Below are 20,689 nucleotides of genomic sequence, written 5' to 3'. Positions count from 1 at the left end.
TTTAGATTGTGAAATAATGCACTTCGGCTTTCTCCGGTGTACATTACAATTACAAACCCTCAACTCAACCTCCCCCCTCCTTGAAAAAAAAATCCACCTCCAATCCTCATTGGTCCACATAGTTCCGGCCCACATGGTATCAGTGGGTGTGTCCCTCCCAAAAAACCCTCTCATTGGCTGTGAAGAAACAGCGTCTAATAGGCTGTGATTTTGGGGGGTAGTTAAACTCCACGCCTCCAGACTTGCGCTCTCCAATAGACCCGAGACGCTGCCGGCTACTCTGTGATTCAAAGGGCAGGCAACCCCAGTAGGACGCGCTCAGAGAAGCGAGAAGGGTGAGAAAGGAGAGGGCACCCTCGGTGTGTCGCCCACTTTATCCTCACTCCTGGACCCCGGCAAATGTTCACACACATGCATTTTCCCAGCCACCAATTAAAAGGGCGGACAGAGCGTTAGCTTATTATATATCCTTGACCTAGGGACCCGCTCAAGCTTCGTGTCCAGTCCTCATTCTACTGATAGAAGCGAGCAAAGGGCAGGCTCAGGCAAAGACCTGTAGTGCTTGATACCCGCTGGGAAAAGAATCAGTCCCGGGAACCCACTCTGCGCAGTCCCTCGACTGCAGACGCGGGGGCGCACGGGGCGTGCTGCGGCGCCTGCTCCAGCCGCTCCCAGTCCCGGGCCCCGCACGCTGCGTCTGCCTTGCGCCCGCGCTCCCCTCCCAGCGGGACTTACGCGGCCTGTTCTTTCTCCCCGAGTCCATCCTCCTCCGCAGCCGGCATTTCTTGGCCGGGGAGTCATGCTGAGGGAGCAGTGGCTGCGGCTGGAGCTCCGGCAGGAACGGGAGGCGCTGGGGCGCCGCGTCGCTACCGCCCACCGGACCCCGGCTGCAGACGAGCGGCGGCTGGACGGGCGGCGGATGGAAGCCGTTGTGCAGCAGCCCGTTCACAGCAGCGGCGCTGGTGCCCACGGGGGCCCCTGGGGAGTGCGGGGCCGAGCGCTCCGGCTGCCCGCCGCGGTCGCCCATGCCGGGGGCTGGCGGGGCTGCGCGCGGGCCCCGGCTCAGGCGGCCTCGCTTGAGGTCATTCTCGGGCGTCTTTATTTCCCCGGATCCTCCCTGCGGCTTCCGATTCAGCAGCCGCAGAGCCGGCGCCTGGGGATGGCGAACCTGGCGCTCCTCCCCTCCTCCTGCCGACTCCCCCACCTCCTCCGCGCCCTGCCCCCCGCGCGCCGGCCCCACGGCGCCGGCCTGGAGCACGCCAGCCCCGGGCGCGGAATCGGGGATCCCCGCGCACCCCCAGCAGGGGCTCCCGCCGCCCGCCTTCCCCGGATCCCCAGGCCGCGCGACTTCAAACGCGGCTTCCTCGCCTCCCAGACTGGTCCCCGCCACTGAGCATGCCCAGTCCTGCCCGCCACCGCCACCAACGAGTTTCAACATGGGGAATCAAGTTCTCTGGGCTTGCAGGGAGGAGATGGGCGGGTTGGGCTTTGTATGGCGGAGTGAAAACGAGATGGCTCTGGGAGAGACAGCGAAAGGAGCGAACCGCTTCAGGAGGAATACGGGAGGAAGACAAATATTTGCAGAGGTTTCAGGTTTGCTAATCCTGTCCCCAGTGAGCAAGATACCTTTGCAAGGTCATTCACGTTACCCTCCCTGCTTTGTGAGTGTGTGCTTACGCGCGCGCGCGTGTGTGCCTGTGCGTTTGGTTAAGTGACCAAACTACTTAGAGGCCTGAGGGGAGGGAGGAGAACAATTATTTATAGAAAAGTAGGCAGACTTGGGGAGGGAGGGGAGTGAAATTTCTTTGCTGGCACACACACACACTCAAACACCATGTGGTCTCATGGAGTTGTCTTTTGCAGGGAGGAAACCTAGGAATACAGTGTAAGGACAGTGAAGGACAAAACTGTAGGCAGGATTAATCGGTGCTGAAAGAGACCAAGTAAACAGGAGCAATTCCATGCTATAAAAAGCACTTTCCTCACCCCGAAAGGACTTCAAAAGACAATGTCATGTTATTTATAGAGTAAGGAGTTGCCTCTTCTAAGAAGGGAAGGCAGTATCACGTGGTGACCAACACTATGAGCTTTGGAGTTAGCACTGGGTTCAAATTCCAACTCAGCCACTGAGCAAACCCAGATAACGTTATTGCTCAAGGTAACACTTATGGCAATAGGAAACGGGACTGTCCATGCTCAGTTTGCAGGACTAATTTGGGTGGTGAATACCTTCCCAAAGTTATGCAATCTCTTGAGGCCTCACTTTCCTATCCATAATGGGGCTGTTGTGAGAAAATCTACTAAAAGTACTTGGTACAATCCTGGCACACAGTAAATGCTCAGAAAGCTAGTTTTCCTTATTACGCTGTTATGATTAGCAGTTCACCCTTTGTTTCGACAGAGGGGAACAAACCATGCTTATAGCCGTATTTATTGTGTGATTTATTTTGTGATATTCTCCATGATTTGCAATTAATCTACAGAGGAGTCAGAGTCTGGCAGGTGCTGGCTGGCTACTGGGTTGCTGGGCCCCTGGGCTTCAGTGCATTCAGCAGCATCTAGGGCTTGCATCTGGCAATTCCTTCCAGCAGAGCCTTACCTAGAATCAGAGCTTGAGAACCATGGGGGCCACTGGAGCACTCTGGTCCATCCACTCTTGCACACTTTTTTCATATCAGGAAACTGAGCTGCAGACAGATGGCTGAGGTTATTAAGAGCAAAGGTGGGACTAAACCCTAAATCTCAACTCTCTCGGCTTCCCTAACCTTATGCTATTTAAAGACAGAAAAAAACCCAGGTGATCTGGCCCCTCCCTACATCTCCTGCCTCATCAGGGGCTCCCTGTGCTGTCTTCAATTCCTTAAACAACATTCTGCTGTTTCCATTGCCTGCAAGTCTCTTCTCTAAGACCTCTTTTGTCTACTAGACTACAACTTTAGATCTCCTCTTTAACTTCTCATATTTATAAAAATGTTCCCTGACCCTTAGGGTTACATTAGGTCTCCTTGCCATACCCTCTTCCTACTCCTTGTACTCCGTTTATAACTCCTTATCAGTTTGTAACTATACCCTGCATCTATTCCCTCATTTGTAACTTGAGAATAATAGGACATCACTGAGTTGTTAGACTGATGAAATGCGTAACACATGTGTAAAATTAAATACTTCAAACTTCAAGCTATTGGAACTTTATTGTGAGACTTGAGAGAAATGTGGCTATGCAGCTACTTCTGCTTTTTTTTTTTTGAGACAGGGTCTCACTCCTTCACCCAGGCTGGAGTGCAGTGGCACAGTCATAGCTTACTGTAGCCTCCAACTCCTGGGCTCAAGCGATCCTCCCACCTTGGCCTCCCAAAGTATTGGAATTATAGGAATGAGCCACCATGCCTGGGCTTGCCTTTTTTCCTTGTAAATAATTAGGAAGACTGAGCAGGGCCAGAGATACTAATCCCTTGGATCGTTGCCTCTCCTCACAGAGTAATAATCTTCCTTGGAATGCAGCAGTCTGTAACCAATCAAATCGCTGTGGCATATGCATTGGTCTTGTATGGAAAATGTAATTCTGCTGGAACTTCTCCATCTCTGCTAGTGTAAGTGAAATCTTAAGTTCTCCACTTTGGAGCACTGATCCCACTCATTTGGAGTTAGTGTTTCCAGGTGGCTATCCTCAAGCTTTGCACTCAAACTTCATACTTAATCACATTCTCTAATCTCATTATTTAAGGTTAACATATGTAAAGTGTCTAGCATATTGTAAGTGCTAGAAAAAGACATTATTATTATTTGATTGCCCATCTCACCCCACTTCACTGTAAGCATCTTTAAGGCAGATGACTTGTTCATCTATCCCTAGGAGGCACTTGGTAATTATCTGTGACTGGATAAATGACTTATATCAAGCTTGTCTAGCCCATGGCCCACAGCCTGCATGCGGCTCAGGACGGCTTTGAATACGGCCCAACACAAATTCATAAACATGAGATTTATTTTTGTGACTTTTTTTTTTTTAGCTCATTAGCTATCATTAGTGTTAGTGTATTTTATGTGTGGCCCAAGACAATTCTTCCTCTTCCAGTGTGGCTCATGGAAGCCAAAAGATTGGACACCCCTGACTTAGATGATATTTCACACAGAGTCCCCCTCACTTTCTACTGTAAATTTGCTAAAAAATCACCAGCCACTCCTAAATATTCAAATGTATCATTTTCAAATTCCCACATAACTGAGCTGAGTGGCTTAGGAAGCAACTTACATCAGAGATGCAAATAGAGGCTTTAGCATTGCAATATCTCCAAGGACATATTTTTTCCAGCTTGATTCCCAGGCCTGCTGAGGAAGGCCTGAGCCAGGTGGCTCAGACCCAGGCAGGGCAAAAGTACTGGTACTGGGACAGAACGTCCTCCACCTGCTTCCTTTCTCCTACCCTTGTCAGGCTGGGTGCTTGGATCAGTTACACCCAGCGTATGGTAGGGAAGAAGCCAGGTGGCATGTCACAGGTTTATTCAGGGGTGTGTGTAGGAGGTGTAACTTTGAGGCGTGAGCTGTCATGTGCTCCAGGAGGGGCATGCAACAAATGTTTGGAAGAGAGTGAGGGAGAAGGGAACCCACAAACCAGTGCACTCCCTTGGGTCTTATTCATTTATTTAATAATCATTTATTGTGTGTACTATGTTGTAGGCACTAAAGCATGCTGGGAATACAAAGACAAAATAGATGGCTTCACTGCCCTCAAAGGGCTTACAATTCAGTAGAGAGAGAAATCAGTGTTATGTAAGAATAACCTAGGGAATTTTTCCTTTTTAACTTTGTATTAAAACTAACATACATACAGAAAAGTATGCATATCTTATAAAGCTCAAAGTATTTTGCAAAAAATGAACGTGCAGTGTAACATGCAACCCAGGATATTTTGTAAGCACAGATTCTGGGTCCAGTTCCATAGACTGATTCGTCAATAGGTGATGATGATGATAACGAAGATGATAATAAATATTTTTAAAATTAAAAAAATAACTTTCAAAACCAGGGGATTTGATGCAGATGATCATCATGGCTTGGAGAAACAATGAAGGAAGCAAAGTATGCCATCTATGCTGCAGGAGGTTACTCCAGAAGACCCCAGAGAGTGAGCAATGACAGAGTCGGGGTGGGGGATTGTGGGGGAGTGGTGCTGAGGTGGAAGCTAAAACAGGGTTCAGGGAGGAAATGACCCTTAAACTGAATTTTGAATAATATTGGCCTTTCTTCAGGTGAACAGGGAGGGAAGGTTTAAAAGAATCTACTCAGAACTGAAGGAGCCAAGACTCTGTGGGTGCATTTGAAACAACCTGGCATTTTTGGGAAACTGCCAGGAGTTCCACAAGGCTGAAGAGCAGCCTGAGAAGCGAGAAGGTGAGCAGTAATGGCTGAAAAGTTTATGTAAACAACCAAAAGGCTCATTTTACCTGCTGCCCAGATACAGCCGATTTATCAAGACAGGGGAATTGCAAAAGAGAAAGTTAATTCACGCAGAGCCAGCTGAACAGGAGACTGGGGTTTTATTACTCAAATCAGTCACCCTGAAAATTCAGAGGCTGTGGTTTTTCAAGGATAGTTTGGCAGTCCAGGGAATGGAGTGCTGCTGATTGGCTAGGCATGCAGTCATAGGAGTGTGGAAAATGGTCCTCCTGCATATGTGCTGAGTCTGCCTCTGGGAGGGGCCACAGGAAGGGTTGGCAGGTCCAGGTGGAGCAACTGGTTGTCAAAAATGCAATACCCTGAAAAGACATCTCAAAAGGCCCATCTTAGGTTCTACAATAGTAATGTTATCGGCAGGAGTATTTGTGAAAGTTGTAAATCTTGTGACTTCTGGAATAATGACTGGTAATCATTTATGTCTACACTTTAGCAGGCTCCTCTTATCTGCCTAACCTATAAAGACGGTTTAGTTTTGGGGAAGGGCTACTATCATTTAAACTATAAACTAAACATCTCCCAAAGTTAGCTTGGCTCAAGCCCAGGAATGATTAAAGGCAGTTTGGAGGGTAAAGGCAAGATGGCGGTTGGTTAGATCAGATCTCTTTCACTGTCATAATTTTCTCACTGTTACATTTCTTGCAAAGGTGGTTTCAATTGAATGGGATCCAAATCTCAAATGGCTTTCTATCCCATAGGAACGAGTTTGGACTTTTAACTGCGGGCCATGGGAAACCATTGAAGAGTTTTAGGTAGCATAAAAACTACTAGATTTTCATTGTGAGAGGATCCTCAGCAGCAGCCTCAGAAAGATTGGGGAAGCAGATCCCTAGTCAGGGAGACCAAGAAGACTACTGGAAAAAAACAGGTAAGAAGTGATAAGGGACTGAGTAAAGGACACAGCAGTTGGAATAAGAGCACTGGGTGGATTCAAGAATTATTTAAGGATAGAATCTATAGGACTTGGTCAATGGGAGGGTAAGGGAGAGGTGTGGCTGGGCTGATTTCTATGTTTCCAGGTTGTGCAGCTGGGGATATGGTTTCAACATGCAGATCTAAGCAGATCCCCATTCCATCCTGAGCTGCATCACTCCCAGGCTGGGTTGGGTGCCTCTCTGGTGTAAGCCATGTCACTCTTTGCCTATCTCAGTCTAATGCTACACTTAACACGTTTCCTTGCAATTTTTTTGGCAGGGGGATCCTCAAGGACCTGCAAACAAGAAACCAAATCCCCCCACTTCCCCCAGCCAAAATGTGTTCATTTTGACCAGCTGTGTGTGTGTTTTAAATTAAAAGTTTGAATTAGAAAGCAAGTAGTATAAATTTATACACTTAGATGTATAAATTTAAATACCTGGCCCCTGAAGCACTTCTTATAGGTCTCAGCTACCCAAACAAGAAGAAGGGAATCTTTGAATCTGCAGGACTCAACACAGTACTGGACACAAAATGGGAGCTGAAAAAGTATGTGTGGAGTCAACGAAGGATGCAATTTCCCCCTGTTGTAGAGGTGAAGAAGCTGAGGCTGCAGAGTAGAACAGGAGCAGACAGTGGGGATTGTCTTCAAAGAAGGTTCCTAGTTCCTGGCTCAGAGGTCCCAGTTTTTGTTGACCACGGACAGTAAAACTCCCTGGGGAAGTGGGCCCAGTCTCAGGAGAGCAGTTTGGATTGGTCTAAGTTTGTGATTGACTTAGGAACTGTCTGGCCAATGAAATATGAGGGAAAGCCTGGGGGATTCTGGGAAAGGTTTTGTAAACTAAAAAGTATTTGAGACAAGTCTCAATTTTAGAGGATTATTTTGCCAAGGTTAAGGACCATTGCCCATGGCACAGCCTCAGGAGGCCCTGAGAACATATACTCAAGGTGGTTGGGGTACAGCTTCATTTTATACATTTGAGGGAGTCAGAAGTTACAGGCAAAGACATAAATCAATACATGCAAGGTATACATTGGTTTGGCCCAGAGAGGTGGAACATCTAGAAGCAGGAGCTTCCAGGTCATAAGTGGATTCAAAGATTTCCCGATTGGCAGTTTGTTGACAGAGTTAAGCTCTGCCCCAAGAGTTGATATCAGCTTAAATTAAGGTAAGGGGGTGCTTTGTGGAAGCCAAGGTTCTTATCATATATATGAAGCCTCCAGGCTTCAGCGAGAATAGATGTGAATGTCTTTTATTAGACCTTAAAAATTGTCAGCCTTTCTGGAAAAGACCTAATAAGGGAATCTTTACAGAACATAACTTTTTCCCCCACAAGTGACAGCTTGGTAGGGCCATTTCAAAATATGTAAAGAAATATAATTTGAGGTAAAATAATTTGATTTCCTTTAGGGCCCACTGGCTGTCACGTGGTGTTATACCAGAGTCAGATTGGAATCTGTTACCTTACTGCTACAAAGATTCTGTCTTGACAGTCTTAAGATTCCTGTTTTAATCTCAGTGCTGGTCAGTTGTGTCTAAACTCAAAAGGAAGGAGGGTATAATGAGGCATGTTTCACCCCCTCCTTCCCATCATGGCCTGAACTAGTTTTTCAGGCGTTTTTTTGAATCCCTTTGGCCAAGGGGGGTCCGTTCAGTCAGCTGAGGGGCTTAGAATTTTATTTTTAGTTTATAGTTTCCTCTTGATTAAAGAAGGAAGTTTGCAATGTGGGTTTGTAACCTAGTTTTTAATAACTTTACATCAGACTTGTAATTTATTGTTACTTTCTGAAGACACACTGATAAAACCTCTCTACCATGACATCACTGCATGTTTTCATGGTAGAAATTCTAATTATTTGCTAAAGTGAAAATAAAGTCAAACATGCCTAAGTCTTTATCTGCTTAACCACATTAGCTATGGTGTGAGCATGGAAAAAGGGCACACATCAAGACATAGCTTTAAAAGAATTATTAGAATGTTGACTACCAGAATAATATTGACCCAGGATGAACTTCTTTTTTTATTTTTTCATTTCTGCTTTTTTGTTATTGGTGTTTGTAACTTCCTCAGAGATTCACCATGGGGTTACCTCATATAAGAGACTACCTTCAGGTACAGATTTTCATCACCGTACTTTCTGTAGGTGCCCCAGGCAGTCAGAGGTTCCCACAAACAAAAAGTACTTTGGTAAGTAGTGTTACAGTGAGATTCTGATAACTCATTCATCAGAGCCTCTCGCTTAAGTACCAAGATAAGTACGAGAGTTACAATCTTGAGCAAAAGCAAAGTCCCTGTCCTCATCTGTATTATGGAAGAGACAGGCCTTAAGCACACACTCACCAAAAAAGCAAAGACATTAGTGCATACTTCAAAATGCATAAAATATAAGACCCCCTAGTGCCATGAGAGTATATACCAGGATGACCTGGCCTAGATATAAGTTTCATCAGAGGAAGTGGTATTTAAACTGAGTTCTGAGTATGGAATAGAAGTTAACTAAGGTTGGAGTAGATGTAGAAGAGGTAGTCATAGTGTATCTCATATAATAAATATGGTAGGTAATTCATAAATACTTGTTGATTGAAAGAATTAATTGAACCTATCCCCCCCAGAAGGGCAAATCAAGTGTAAGGAAAATTATTCACTGGAACAAACCACTGGAGAAGGTTTAGGCCAGTTTGTCTAATCATCAGTCTTTCACAATAATTTGTTATAGACCAGAGGCTCCCCATGTAATAAAAATTAACATGGAGCCAAGCAAATTTCTCAGACAAGGCTTTTATCTGGTGTTTGTGCTTGAGTGCAAGGGAGACAGCAGAGGCACAAGGACCCTCTGGTGACTCTAAAAAAGAGCTGGCAGGGATTTTTTATGAGACAAAGTGCTGGAATTGACAATAGGGGTAAGATATGCAGGCTGGGCTGGACAAAGCATGTGAGGGGTAGGGTATGTAGCATAGCGCGTTGCCATGGTTTTCTTGAGTAATGGGCCAACTGGTTATCTGGCAGCAGCAAAAAGGGTTTAAATCAGTTTTTCAGCATTCCTTCCCAGGTAGGACACTCTGCAACCTTGGTTTGATTTTGGATCCCCCAAAGCCAGTTTCTGAAATTCTGTAGGTAAAAGACATGGTTAAACATTATGAGAGCAAAGAAGAATGGCTATATTCTTTGTGTGACTAAAGCCTTGGAGTTAGCAGGTATAGCATCAGTGAGGTAGTGGTGTGGGTTTTGCGGTCGTGGGAATGTATGAAAGAATGCTCTACTGGGGGCAAGCTGAAGCCAAGCCCAGTTCTTATGCTTTCTCAAATTGACCACATGAGAGTAATCCCTTTCTCTTTCTGATTCTTTCTCTCTCGTGATAGAGTACTTTCTTCAAACACATACCCAAGATACTCTTGTTGTCTTTTTTTTTTTTTCGTTTTATTTTGGTCAACAAAGAGGGGAAAATATAGCATCAGCAGCTGCCACTACCAGTAATAACTGTGTGTGCAGGAGTGAAACGCACCCCATGTGAATAAACTTCCTGTTAGGCACTAATATTTTTTGAGCACCTACTAATTATGATATGGAAGGGGATGGTGCATGGCTGCCTAGAAATTTGATAGGCTATAATCAGAATGACCCCAAGTACTGGACATAATTTCAGGAATGGAGCTGAGTTTAGCAAAATTATAATGTCATATTATCTAACATGTATTAAATCTTCATGTGCCATATACTGTACTAAGCACACTATAAATATCTTTTTTTTATAATTATCACAATAGCCATGTGAATTGGGTACTATTATTATCCTCATATTCCAGATTAGGGAACTGGAGCTTATAGAGGCTCATTAGCTTATCCAAGTTCACACAGTGGATAATAGTGTCACTGACATTTGAACACAGGTCTGGATGGCTCCAGAACTTACTGTGGTATAAAACAAAATATATTTGGTCTTTGTCCCAATTCCTGTCAGAGATCCTAAAACATTCAAAATTTCCCGGAGTGTGGGGAAAAAAGGAGTGTTTTGTTATTCATAATGATCTCTTTTTATCATACCTGACTTTATGCTAATAAGTTGACTTGTGGTGGGTCCCCTGTGATAGACTCAGGATAGGGCCAGACATCAGAAAAATCAAGTGATTAGAGACTTAGAGGGTTGCAAATTTCAGCCTCACCCACCAACCTCCAGGAAAGGGGTGGGGGCTAGAGATTAAGCTCTCTAAAACTCTACAATAATGCAATTTAATGAACTCCCAGGTTGCTGAACACATAAAGGTGCTGGGAGGGTAGTCGCCCATCCATGCTCTGCTCTATGTATGTATTAGTTCATTCTTGCATTGCTATAAGGAAAACTTGAGACTGGGTAATTTATAAAGGAAAGGGTTTTAATTGGTTCATGGTTCTGCAGGCTTTACAGGAAGCATGGTGCTGGCATCTGCTCGGCATCTGGGGAGGCCTGAGGAAGCTTTAAATCATGGCAGAAGGTGAAGGGGGCTCAGGCACATCATATGGCAACAGCAGGAGCAAGCAGGAGAGAGTGAGTTGGAGGGAGGTGCTACAAAGGCACATCATATGGCAACAGCAGGAGCAATCAGGAGAGAGTGAGTTGGAGGGAGGTGCTACAAACTTTTAAATGACCAGATCTCACAAGAACTCACTGTCATGAAGACAGCACCAAACCATGAGGGATCCGCCCCCAGGATACAAACACCTCCCATCAGGCCCCACCTCCAGCACTGGGGATTACAATTCAAGATGGGCAGGGACAAATATCCTAACTGTATCAAGTATCTCTTCACCAGGTTGTTCATCTGTATCCTTTATAATATCCTTTGTAATCAACTGGTAAATGTAAGTAAAGTATTTCTCTAAGTTCTGTGAGCTCTCCTAGCAAATTATTGAACCCATGGGAACCTTAATATATAGCTGGTGATATGGTTTGGCTTTGTGTCCTCACCCAAATCTCATGTCAAATTGTAATCCCCAGTGTTGGTGGAGGGGCCTGGTGACAGGTGGTTGGATCATGGGGTCAGTTTCTAATGGTTTAGGATCATCCCCCTCGTGCTGCTTGTTTAAAAGTGTGTAGCACCTCCCTTGCAACCTGCCAGCCATGTGAAGCTATGCCTGCTTCCCCTTCACTTTTTGCCATGGTTGTAAATTTCCTGAGGCCTCCCTAGAAGGAGAAGCCTCACAACCATGCGCTGATTAAGCCTGTTTTTAAAATAAATTACTCAGTCTCCAGTATGTCTTTATAGCAATGTGAGAATGAACTAATACAGAAAATTGGTACCAGAGAAGAGGGGAATTGGTATAAAGATACCTGAAAATGTGGAAGCAACTTTGGAACTGGGTAGTGGGCAGAGGCTGGAACAGTTTGGAGTGCTCAGAAGAAGACAGGAAGATGAGGGAAGGTTTGGAACTCCCTAGAGACTTGTTAAGTTGTGACCAAAATGTTGATAGTGATATGGACAGTGAAGTCCAGGCTGAGATGGTCTCAGATGGAGATGAGGAATTTATTGGGAACTTATTTGGAGCAAAGGTCATTTTGTTACGCATTAACAAGAGGTTGGAGATATTGTACCCTGCCCTAGAGATCTGTGGAACTTTGAACTTGAGAGAGATGATTTAGGTTATCTGGTGGAAGAAATTTCTAAGCAGCAATGTGTTTAACATGTGGCCTGGCTGCTTCTAACAGCATATGCTTATATTCGTGTAAATTTTGGAAAATTTGCAGCCTGATCATGTGGTAGAAAAAAAAAAAAAAACATTTTCTGGGGAGGAATTCAAGCCAGCTGCAGAAATTTGCATAAGTAAAGAGGAAATGAATGTTAATAGCCAAGACAAAGGGGATAATGCCTCCATGGCATTTCAGAGAACTTCTAGGCAGCCCCTTCCATCACAGGCCTGGAGGCCTAGTAGGGAAGAGTGGTTTTGTGGGCCAGGCCCAGGGTTCCAGTGCTCTATGCAGCCTCGGTACATGGTATCCTCCATCACGGCTGCTCCAGCTCCGGCCATGGCTAAAAGAGGCCAAGGCACAGCTCAGGCCACTGCTCCAAAGGGTGCAAGCTGCAAGTCTTGGTGTCTTCTATGTGTTATTAAGCACAGAGGGCAAGAATTGATGCCTGGAAACCTCTGCCTAGATTTCAGAGGATGTTTGGAAATGCCTGGATGTCCAAGCAGAAGAAGTCTGGTGCAGAGGTGGAGACCTCATGGAGAACCTCGACTAGGGCAGTGCAGAGGGGACATATGGAGTTGGAGTCCCCATATAGAGTCCCCACTGGGGCACTGCCTAGTGGAGCTGTGAGAAAAGGGACACCATCCTCCAGACCCCAGAATGGTAGATCCACCAACAGCTTGCACCGTGCACCTTGAAAAGGCACAGGCACTCATTGCCAGTCTGTGAAAGCAGCCACAAGGGCTATACCCTGCAAAGCCAAAGGGACAGAGCTGCCCAAGGCCTTGGGAGCCCACCCCATCCATCAGTGTGTCCTGGATGTGAGACATGGAGTCAAGGGAGATTATTTTGGAGCTTTGAGATTTAATGACTACCCTGCAGGATTTTGGACTTGCATGGAGCCTGTAGCTCCCTTGTTTTGGCCAATTTCTCCTTTTTGGAATGGGAACATTTACCCAATGCCTGTACTGCCATTGTATCTTGGAAATAACTAACTTGTTTTTGATTTTGCAGGCTCATAGGCAGAAAGGACTTGCCTTATCTCAGATGAGACTTTGGACTTGGACTTTTGAGATAATGCTGGAGTGAGTTAAGATTTTGAGAGTCTATTGGGAAGGCATAATTGTGTTTTGAAATGTGAGAAGGACATGAGATTTGGGAGGGGCAGGGGTGGAATGATATGGTTTGGCTTTGTGCCCCCACCCAAATCTCATGTTGAATTGTAATCCTCAGTGTTGGAGGAGAGACTTGGTGGGAGGTGACTGGATCTATGGGTTTAGCACCATCCCCCTAGTGCTGCTTGTTTAAAAATATGTAGCACTCCCCTTTTTTTCCAGCCACATAAATATGTGCCTGGTTCCCCTTCACCCTCTGCCTGATTGTAAGTTTCCTGAAGGTTCCCCAGAAAGCTTGTGCAGCCCACAGAACTGTGAGCCAACTAAACCTCTTTTCTTTATAAATTACCCAGTCTCAGGTATGTCTTTATAGCAATGTAAGAACAGACTAATACAGCTGCTTATTCAGAAGCACAAGTCACAACTTAGGACTTGACTTGCAATGGCTATCTGAAGTGGGAGCAGTCCTATGGGACTGAGTCTTCAACCTTTGGAATCTGACACTATCTCTACGTAGAAATGTAGGATACTCAGTTGGTATCTACTGGAGAATTGCTTGGTATGTGGGGAAAACTCCCACACATCTGGTCACAAAAGTGTTCTGTGTGGTGAGTATGAGAGTAGAGAGAAAATCAGGGTTTTTTCCCCTTTACACCTATACATTCCATAATTCAGCTGTAGTACCTCCCAAAAGACAGTGTATCTCCCTTTACCTGCAGACTTTACACCATGGTTGCAAGTGCCTGGTATAATATTCCATTGCCTGCATAGCATTACCTTTCATAAAAATTACCGGGTTCCTTTATTTCTCATTGATATTCTTCAACCTATTGTCTTATTTTTGTTTCTGAAAGAGCCTTTTTGCCCTTAAAATTTTTTTTCTAACTATTAATATAATGGTTTCTATTTTGTATAGATAGTTCCTAACTTCCAATAATTCAACTTATAATTTTTCAACTTTACAATGCTGAAAAAGTGGTAGGTATTCAGTAGAAACTGTATTTCAAGTACTCGTACAACGATTGTTTTTTACTTTTAGTACAATGTTCTATAAATTACATGGGATATTCAATACTTTAGTACAAAATAGGCTTTCTGTTAGATGATTTTGCCCAACTATAGGCTCATGTAAGTATTCTGAGCACATGTAAGATAGACTACGCTAAGCTATGATGTTCGGTAGGTTAGGTAGCAAATGCATTTTTCACTTATGATATTTTCAACTTATGATGGGTTTATTGGGACATGACCCCACTGCAAGTCGAGGAGTATTTGTGTGTGTTTGTGTGTGTATACACATATAGTCATCTTTCTGAAATCAAATTTCAAGTATTTTCAGGATTCTGGTGAATAGGATGTATGCACAGTTCTTAAAGAATGATAGCAGTGATAAGGAGAATCTTGTATTAGGGGCCTAGTATGCTAGACATTCAGATTTCATTCAGGTTTCTTATAGCTGTCTTGTTTCCCAGAAGAAATCCCCTCTGAATAGTAAGGGGTCATCAGCTGCATATAATAATAAAAACCCACTTGTAAGGGAAAAAACAAACTTCCTCCTTCTCCTCTCATACACAACACAACATAGAACAATCCTGTGACTAATATATGTGGGGACTTTTCCCCACACACCAAGCAGTTCTCCAGTGGACACCAACTGGGTGTCCTACAATTCAGTTCTTACACTGGCTACCTGGAGATAACATCAGATCCGACAGGTTAAGGGCTCAGGCCCACAAGATTGTGCCCCACTTCAAATGCCAATCACAAGTCCCATGTTGTGATTTGTACTTCTGGACAACCAGCTACAAATTCCTCAGGTCTGACTGCTAAGATGGCTTTCAGAACTCAGGAAAGCAATTTATTTATACTTACCAATCATTTTAAAGGATATTATAAAGAATACAGATGAACAGCCAGAAGAAGAGATATATTGGGCAAAGTATATGGGAAGGAAAGCTAAGCTCCCATGATCTCTTCAGGTTTACTACCATCTAGACATCTCCACATGTTCAGCAACCTGGAAGCTCGCCAAACCCCCTAGTTCTGGGATTTGTGTGGAGGCTTCATCAGGTAGACATGATCAATTAACCCAATCTCCAGCTTTCCCCAAAGGATGGGGGGTGAGTTGGAAAGTTCAAAGCTTCTAATTATGGCTTAGTCTTTCTGGTGACCAGTCTCCATCCAGGAGTCCACCAAGACTTGCTCCATTAGAACAAAAGACACTCCTATCACTCGGGAAATTCCAAAGGATTAGGAGCTCTGTGTCAGGAACTGGGAGAAGAAACCAAATACACATTTCTTATTATATCACTATATCTCACCACTTTAACTTGTTTTAGTATAAAATGAATTAATATGGGAAATTGGGTGTGTAAAATCACTGGAAAAGCTAAAAACAGCCATTGCTGGCTTGGCTCCCAGTAATGACTCTCTTGGGTGGTATTCTTTCCACAACAGAATCATTTTACTAAGGGAGTAGCTACTTCTGTTACAATCATAAAACAAGAAATCAGGGAGTCACTGCTCCTGTTGCTGGCTTCAGGACTGACCATCTCAGGTCAAATCTATACACGCAAAACGCATGCCCCATATTCTGCCTCTCCAAGTCCATGATATTAAGGACAGGACACTGAGACCTCTGCTGCCACTGCACTGCCCTCCAGACAAAGCAGCAGAAGTGCAGCTTCCTCCTCAATCAGGCCTTCCAGATGTTGCCCAAGTGCATCTGCTTGGCAGAGCTAGCCCATGTACAGGACTGAAGCTGTAAGGAAATCTGGGAAAAGACTTCAACTTTCTCACTTCTAGCACATTGAAGGTGGTTGAAATGGAGTTGAGTGAACCCATCTATTTACATGCCACAAACCTCAATAAAGATTTTGATAATTAGGTAGCATGGTTTGCTGAGACTTCTGCATCCTGGGAACTTCCTCAACCCAGGCAAACTGAGAAAGTCAGTTAACCTATGCGGTAGTGAGGCTTGAATCCCCCTATAAATTCCCCTAGAGAGACTGAAATTGAAAGCAGGACTAATCAAGTAATAACAACAGTGATAACTATGTTATGGTATTATGAGTTCTATTTCTGAAGTCACTCAGACATAGGTTTGAATCCAGCTCCTTCTCTTAGTAACTGTGTAATCTTAGTAACTATGACCTTGATTAAGTTGATTTATCTAATAGCCAGTTTCTTCTCTCCAGCATTATCCAATAGTATTCTGTGATGGGGGAAATGCATTGTATCTATACTGTGCAATGTGATAGTCACTAGCCACACATAGCTTTCAAGTACTTGAAATATAGCTAATGAGATTAATGAACTGGATTTTTAATTTTTTATTTTAATTAATTTACATTTAAATTTAAATAGCAACATGTAAATAATGGATACTGTATTGGAGAGTGGACACAATAGGAATAAAATGATCTCTACCTTATTTGTTTTATTAATTCGACATATATTTATTAAGTAAATTTTATGAGCACATGCGAATGTTGTGCTAGAGAAAATATCATGAAGCTTACAACGCAGTGAGAGAGTCAGACCCTTAACAAATGAACAAATACAGTAACTACAGTTTATGATTAGTAGTATAAAGGAAATAAACAGGATATCGTTCTGCAGAATAATAGGGGGTGCATTCTTTAGGTGGGGCATCAGGAGAAAACTTCTTTGAGGAGAATATGAATGATCCAAACTCCAACCATTGCCATCTTCCAGCTGAGGGTGGCCATTTGACACAACTCAGGCCAATGAGATACGAGAAGAAACTGTCCAAGTGATGTTTCCGGAAAGTTTGGGGTTTTCTCATAAAAAAGGAACTGATAAATCAACTTGAGGACACTCCCGATGGCCAAAATTGGACTATTTGAATATCAATAATGCTAATAACTGCAATGCATTAAAACACATCAAATATGTTTAAATCAATGAGTTCACTAAGATAATTTTTTAAAAGTCTGATTGGTTACCACTGGAGGATGCTAGTGAATCAATTCACTATTTTGAAAACTGGTGGCTGGGCACGGTGGCTCATGCCTATAATCCCAGCACTTTGAGAGACTGAGTCGGGTGGATCACCTGAGGTCAGGAGTTTGGGACCAGCCTGACCAATATGGGGAAACTCCGTCTCCACTAAAAATACAAAATCAGCTGGGCATGGTGATACCTGCCTGTAATCCCTGCTACTCAAGAGGCTGAGGCAGGAGAATTGCTTGAACCCAGGAGGCGGAGGTTGTGGTGAGCCAAGATCGCATCATTGCATTCTAGCCTGGGCAACAAGGGCGAAACTCTGTCTCAAAGAAAACTAGTAAACTAAGGGAAAGTATGAAGCATTAATCTTTCCTTTATTGTTTGTACCTATTGGGTAACTTAAAAATAGAATGGGAAAGTTTCTCTTTATAAAAGTATTCTAGCTAACAAATGAAGAAAGAATGATAGACTGAAAACATTATCATTTTATAACATAAGGAATTAATGGATTTAGACATTAATCATCAAAAGCTGTTAATGTCACAAAAAGAGAGACAACCACTCATTAGGCACCTCTGGACAGCAGAACATAATACCTCCTACGAAGTAGTGTTGCCAAGAAGAAAAAAGAAACAATAAAACATCTGAATCTAATCAAACTTGTAGATCCAACTATTAACTTACAAGACATACAGAGGACACCATAGGGATGCAATCAGAAAAATCCAGACTGTGGGAAACTCTGCAGGATAAATGACCTAGTTTCTTCAAAAAATAAGAGGAAAAGAAAAGAGATGAAGGGAGATCCTATGGACTAAAAGGGACTTCAAGGACATGTCCACTGCAAGTATCTTATTTGCAAGTATTTGGATACTTTAAACTGTAAAAAAATATTGCTTTTATTGAATAATTAGAAATTTGAATTATTGTGGAATAATTGGAAATATGATGATATTAAGAAATTGCTATTTTTTTTTTTTTTTTGAGACGGAGTCTCACTCTGTCACCTAGGCTGGAGTGCAGTAGCACTTACCTTGGCTCACTGCAACCTCCACCTCCTGGGTTGAAGCGATTCTCCTGCCTCAGCCTCCCGAGTAGCTGGGACTATGGGCGTGCACCACCATGTCTGGGTAATTTTTGTATTTTCAGTAGAGATGTGGTTTCACCACGTTGGCCAGGCTGGTCTCAAACTCCTGACCTCAGGTGATCCACCCACCTTGGCCTCCCACCTGGGATTACAGGCGTGAGCCACTGCGCCCAGCCAGGAATTAATATTTTTTGTGTGATAATAGTATGTTGAAAAATGGAAAGCTTTATCTTTTAGAATAGATAGTGAAACACTTTGGAAAACAATGACAGAATGTCTAGATTTTCCTTCATAATAATGAGAAGAGAGGGAGAGTCAAGTGGGGATGGATAATAGATAAAGCAAGATTGGCCTCAAGTTGATAATTATTGTAGTTATGTGGTGTATCCATGGGGGGCTCTCTGTACTATTCTATTTTTTAATATTTGAAATCCTGCATAATACAAAGTTAAATAAATAGTGGGTTTTATCCCTCTGCTCTCCCCCTTCTGCTTTAACAGTGCAGTAGCCGTCTTGTGATCATAAGGCAGCAAGTATGAAGTCAGGCATGTGAGGCTATATGAGTTGACTGTATCCCCTAAAAGTTTATGTGTTGAAAGCTTAATCCCCAATGCAACAGTGTTGGGAGATGGGGCCTACTGCTCTCATGAATGGATTAATATTATCATGGAAGTAGCTTAGTTATGACAGAGGGTTGTCATAAAAGGGAGTCCACCCCTTGTGCTCTGTCTCATGTGCTCATTTGCCCTTCTGCCATGTTATGACACAGCACAAAGGCCCTCACCAGATGCTGGTGTTTGCTCTTGGAATTCCTAGCCTCCAGAACTGTGAGAAATAAATTTCCTTACTTTATAAATTACGCAGTCTGTGGTAGTCTGTTATACCAGCAGAAAACAGACTACGACATGAGGTCAATACCTGAAGGATGATAGAACTGAAAGGCGGGAAGAAGCTAAGTCCCTATGGTCTCATGGAGCTGCTGTGCCAGCCCTAGGATGCCTACTTCTGGAAATTTTATAAGAGACAGACAAACTTTCCTGTGTTTAAGCCACTCTTAGATGGGGTTTATTTGCAGGCAAGGCTGTTCATAACTGATACAGCTAAGATACAAAATATGAAAAGAAGCTATCGAGGTGAAGAGCAAGCTAGATGACACCACAGTCAAAAGGGATAGGAAGGAGTTGGGAACGTGCAGAAGGCCCATGTGACTGGAGCATCATGAGGAAGATGAGTGGGGTGAGATCAGGTTAAGGCATAGGCAGAGGCTTGAAGGCTTGGGACATTGTGGTCCATAGTAAGCAGTTTGAATTTTATCCAAAGCATTACAAGAAACTGCTGACAGTTATGAAGTAGACAGACGACAGGAATTGATTTATTTATGTTTAGAAAAATAACTCTGGCTGCTCCATAGAGAATGGACTGGGGCAGGGGCTAAAGGGAAAGCATAGAGAGATCAGAGAGGAGGCACCTATTCAGAGGAGAGATGACAGAAGTGAACAGTTTTGAAATCTATTTTGGAAGTAAAATTAACAAATTATTAAATGAACGTGGAAGATTAAGAAAACGGAAAAATCAAGGATGATTTCTTGTTTTCAGGTTTTAGCAACAAAATAGAAAAGGTAACCATCAAGTATCAATTGGATATCCCAGTGACTATGTCAATTAGACAGTTATGTGAAACTGGAGATAATGAGAGGCCTGAACAATCAGTATACATTTGGCAGCCATCAGCATAATATTGTATTGAAGATAGTGATAAGGAATATAAAGTCATTTGTGAGATACTCAGTAAACATTAGCTATCATTATTTTTATTTTTTTTTTATAGAGACAGGGTCTCACTCTGTTGCTCACACTGGGGTGCAGTGGTGCCATTGCAGCCTCGAACTCCTGGGCCCAAGAGATCCTCCTGCCTCAGCATGTCAAGTGGCTGGGACTCCAGGCACGCTATCATTATTTTAAAATGCTAAGTAAGTAAGGCTCATTTAATCCTAATTACAAACTTACAATGTTAGATGTTGTTATCCTCATTTTAAAGATAACAAAATTCAGGTACCCCAAGTTCACTAAGCTGCCTGGAATCATGCAACTAATTTAGGTAGTAGAGCTGGGATTTGAACCCAGATTAAGCTACTATTAGAGCCAGAGCTCTCATCACCATCCCAGACAGGCTGGTAGTTGGGGGTATCAGGCAAACATCCTGAATGGCTAGAGCACCCTCTGGCAGTTGGAGAAACACCACCTTTCATAGATCAATTGTGGTCCTTGGGTTGAAGCAGCTGAAGAAAACTCTGCCAGGATAAGCCTTCAGCTGCCATCCTTGCTGCGGCTCTGGAGAGGTCATACACGTGACTGGATCAAAGTCAATGCCACTGGTGAGCAACTGTTTTGTAACATAGTAACAAATTATGTTGCTACGGTAGGAGAACTTACTTTATTTTTTAGTGGCATTAAACAGCGTTTATTATACTCCCTACTTTATGGGTCT

At 43.4% G+C, this 20,689-nt stretch overlaps 1 protein-coding gene across 4 annotated transcripts in view; it reads right to left on the bottom strand.

Annotated features, from left to right (window-relative positions):
• The window catches only part of PANK1 (pantothenate kinase 1), a 122,220-nt gene that overhangs the window by 64,073 nt on the left and 37,458 nt on the right, over positions 1–20,689 (bottom strand). For 2 of the 4 annotated variants that reach the window (XM_012505625.2, XM_030809283.1), the window contains exon 1: positions 736–3,240. The exons of the other annotated variants lie outside the window; for them this stretch is intronic. In XM_012505625.2, coding sequence (XP_012361079.2) covers positions 736–1,438 — 703 coding nt within the window. In that variant the 5' untranslated portion in view covers positions 1,439–3,240. Of the gene's footprint in view, positions 1–735; positions 3,241–20,689 lie in introns of those variants that run through there. 4 annotated transcript variants of the gene reach the window in all.

The sequence above is a fragment of the Nomascus leucogenys genome, chromosome 3, assembly GCF_006542625.1.
Source record: "Nomascus leucogenys isolate Asia chromosome 3, Asia_NLE_v1, whole genome shotgun sequence".
NCBI classification, from domain to species: Eukaryota; Metazoa; Chordata; class Mammalia; order Primates; family Hylobatidae; genus Nomascus; species Nomascus leucogenys.
This window is presented reverse-complemented; position numbering and strand designations above follow the sequence as displayed.